General features: G+C 40.6%; 1 protein-coding gene across 1 annotated transcript in view; it reads left to right on the top strand.

The window, feature by feature from the left end:
- INTU (inturned planar cell polarity protein) overlaps positions 1 to 3,606 on the top strand; it is a 60,983-nt gene that overhangs the window by 31,047 nt on the left and 26,330 nt on the right. The window contains 1 exon segment of the mRNA XM_006762825.2: positions 1,188 to 1,377. Coding sequence (XP_006762888.1) covers positions 1,188 to 1,377 — 190 coding nt within the window.

The raw sequence follows: 3,606 nt of genomic DNA, 5'->3' as shown, positions 1-3,606 counted from the left end.
CGCGCCCCCCACCCAGGCCTGATGCCTCTGGCCAAGGCATTAGGCCTGGTCAGGGGACTCCCAGCTCCCCGCGATCTCCCGCTCTGCCCCTGCCCAGGCCTATCGCCTCTGGCCGAGGCATCTGGCCCGGGCAGTGGGGTCCCACAGCTGCAGCAGCCCCGTGATTGTGGGCTCTGCTTTAGGCCCAGGCAAGGGACCCCTAGCTCCCAGGACTGCCAGCTTCGACCGTGCCCAGCTCCCATCGCTGGCTCCACCCGTACTTCCTGCTATCACTGGCCAGGGCAGCAAAGGCGCCTGATTCTCTGATCATGGCTGGGAGGCATTGTCAGTGGCAGGGGGGTTCTTCCTGCTTTCCCTTTTGCCTCCCTGCATTGTGCCTACATATGCAAATTAACCGCCATTTTGTTGTCAGTTAACTGCCATCTGAGTTGGCAGTTAATTTGCATATAGCCCTGATTAGCCAATGAAAAGGGTAGCTCGTACGCCAATTACCATTTTTCTCTTTTATTAGTGTAAAGACGGGTAAAACCAAGTCTCTCTTCCTCTTTTGAATTTTTCAATAATTATGCTTTCATTAAAGAGGGGAGGAAATAACTTAGGTTAATTTATGTGCTTATTAAGTAATGAGCCTTATACGTGCTTATACTAATTATATACTAGATAGTTTGAATGCGAATTAGATTGTACAGTCCCTATTTTTATAGAGATGGAAACAAAGTTCAGAGAAAGGTTAGATTATTTTCCTGTGATATATACCTAGTAACTGTTGTGATAAGACTCGAAGCTATATTACAAAGCTCAAAATCTCTTTATTTTTCCATATTGCCTGAGAGATATTGAGAGTTGTAAATGGTTGATAGTGAGAGGTAAAAACAACTCACATTTTTTACAAAAAGGGCACCTGAGCCCATTCTGCTGTAGATATACCATTTGTAGTAGAATGTGGTTCTTCCATAGTACCACTACTCAGTGCATTTGAGCGTAGGTTTTAGGGTAAAAAACACTGACAAGGTAAATTTCTTAACACATTCCATCAGTAACATTATAGCAGTAATTCTTACTAAGAGACAGGAGCAAGGAAGAGAGCTTATCTGGTTGGGAAAGATCCAGTCCTCCTAGCAGCACACAAAAGACGACCACTGTTTATTTCCACTCGTTGTTCTAACTTAGAGCTCTTGGTTCTTCAGTGCCTTTTGCCAGGTTGAGAATGCTCCTCGGTTGGATCATTTTTTTGAACTGTTCTTTCAAAGAGCCCTCCAGCCTGCCAAGCTGCACGGCAGGGCCAGTCCCAGTGCCCAGCAGTACGAGGCCTCCAGTGCAGTTCTTTTAGACAATCTCCCTGGAGTGCGGTGGCTCACACTTCCACAGGAAATCAAGGTAATCTTAAGTGTCATAAAGTAAGAATCAGGACCAGCTGCTATACAATTCTCTACCTTCTCTTCCCCTTTCTCCCCCCCTAAAGCCTTCTGTTATTTTTTGGATTGTGGGTAAGAGTCAAAAAGGTAATTGGTTGATGAAGCAGGGGGTCCGGTGCAGTGAACTTAAGACAAATTTTCCTTTCTAAATAAAAGTTAGCTCTTTCATTTTACAATGTTTAAGCTTTGTCCAAACTTGGATTACTTTTCAGAAATCATAATTATTTGTTGTATTTTTATTTATGAATTTTGTAACTTTGATTTTATAATGTAAGGTTATGTTGGAGTTATGTTTCTATGTAAAATAACGGTAAATGAAATGATTGTCTAACAAACAATATTCTTAGTTAAGTATAGATCTCCACTAATCACAGCAAAATCTTTCCTTACATGAACATATGTAATTAGCTTTTGCCTTGTCCCCTGTATATCTTATCAAGGGTAAGGCTTCATGATGGTTAAGTATCATCAAAGTGATTTTAGTCATATCTGGAGACCTAGAATAACTTTACTGCTGAATAACTGGAAAGATCATTTCAGAAATTTTCATCACCAGCAATGTATTCAGCCACAGCATTTGGATTAGTATTAAACAAGACACTATGCCATAGCCAGTTCCCTGCCCATGAAGAAACCCAGCCTGTTGTAGTAAAAACCCAATTCAGGGTTCCACTCTTCATGGAATTCTTTAATGTACAATCAAATAAATGCTTTTTTAACAGTTCAATAATTATTTAGATTGATATGTCAGTTGCTTTGTTGAATTTTCTTATGTTTAAAACGGGGACAATAATAGTAGCTACTTGATAGAGGAGTTATGTGCTGTTACATGTAAAGTGCTTAGAATCAAGCCTGGCCCATTGTAGTCATAATTGTAGTGATTACAGTATTATTGTATAATTTTTATTTTGAAGGAGGTTAGAGCAAATTTAGAGGAAACTTTTACTTGAAAAAAAATTTTTCTTTATTGATTAAGGTATTACATTGCCCCACCATCCCCCACCCCCCACTCATGCCCTCACTGCCCTGGTGTCTGTGTCCATTGGTTAGGCCTATATGCATGCATACAAGTCCTTTGGTTGATCTCTCCCCCTTACTCCCACCTTCTCCTACCTTCCCTCTGAGATTTGGCAGTCTGATCAATGCTTCTCTGTCTCTGAATCTGTTTTTGTTCATCAATTTATGTTGTTTATTATATTCTACAAATGAGAGAGATCATGTGATATTTCTCTTTCTCTGCCTGGCTTATTTCACTTAGCATAATGCTGTCCAGTTCCATCCATGCTGCTGCAAATGGTAAGAATTTCTTCTTTTTTACCGCAGCATAGTATCCATTGTATAGATGTACCACTGTTTTTTAATATACTCATCTGCTGATGTGCACTTAGGCTGTTTCCAAATCTTAGCTATGGTAAATTCTGCTGCTATGAACATAGGGGTGCATTTATCCTTTCTGATTGGTGTTTCTAGTTTCTTGGGATATCTTCCTAGAAGAGACTAAAAAGTTTTTAAACAAAATAGATCAAACGACTATCCATTAGTGTTCTAGTTACTATGATTGCATAACCAGTTATCAAAAAACAATGTTTTAAAAGAACGCTTTATTGTGCTCACAGCCTGTGGGCTGGGAGTTTGAACTGAGCACAGAGCAAATGGCTTGTTTCAGCTCCAAGATGTCTGGACATTAGCTGGGATGAGACAGCCAGGGCTACTCCACAGCTGGGGACTGGTGTCATTTAGAGGTGTCTTCACTCGTGTGTGAGTTGGATGATTCTGGCTGCTAACTGTAACCCCACCTGAGACTGTGGCCAGTGCCTGTGGTCTCTCTTTATGGCCCGTATTTTCTCAGGTGGCCTCAGGATACTTACGCTTCTTTAGCTGTGACTCAGAGCTCAAAAATGACGGTCACTGAACAAGATAGAAGCTGCATCATCCTTTCTGAATTTGCATTGGAAGTCGTGCAGCTTCATTTTTGCCACAACTCTGCCATGGTCATATTGTAGAAAAACTTGTAAGATGGGAGATATTTTTGTGTCAAGCTTTGGAAGGTAAAGTATGCCATAGGTAATGTTTATAAAAGACAGAAGTATAACAAGTGCAACCTAACATTTTAAGACAAACTTAATTTTCAAAGCCAATATAAAGACACTTTTATTCAAACAAAATATGAGACTTGACCATGAGCAAATCC

Source organism: Myotis davidii, unplaced genomic scaffold (genome assembly GCF_000327345.1).
Source record: "Myotis davidii unplaced genomic scaffold, ASM32734v1 scaffold438, whole genome shotgun sequence".
In the NCBI taxonomy this organism is placed as follows: domain Eukaryota; kingdom Metazoa; phylum Chordata; class Mammalia; order Chiroptera; family Vespertilionidae; genus Myotis; species Myotis davidii.
The sequence above is the reverse complement of the archived record's forward strand: the minus strand, read 5'-3'. Positions and strand labels throughout refer to the sequence as shown.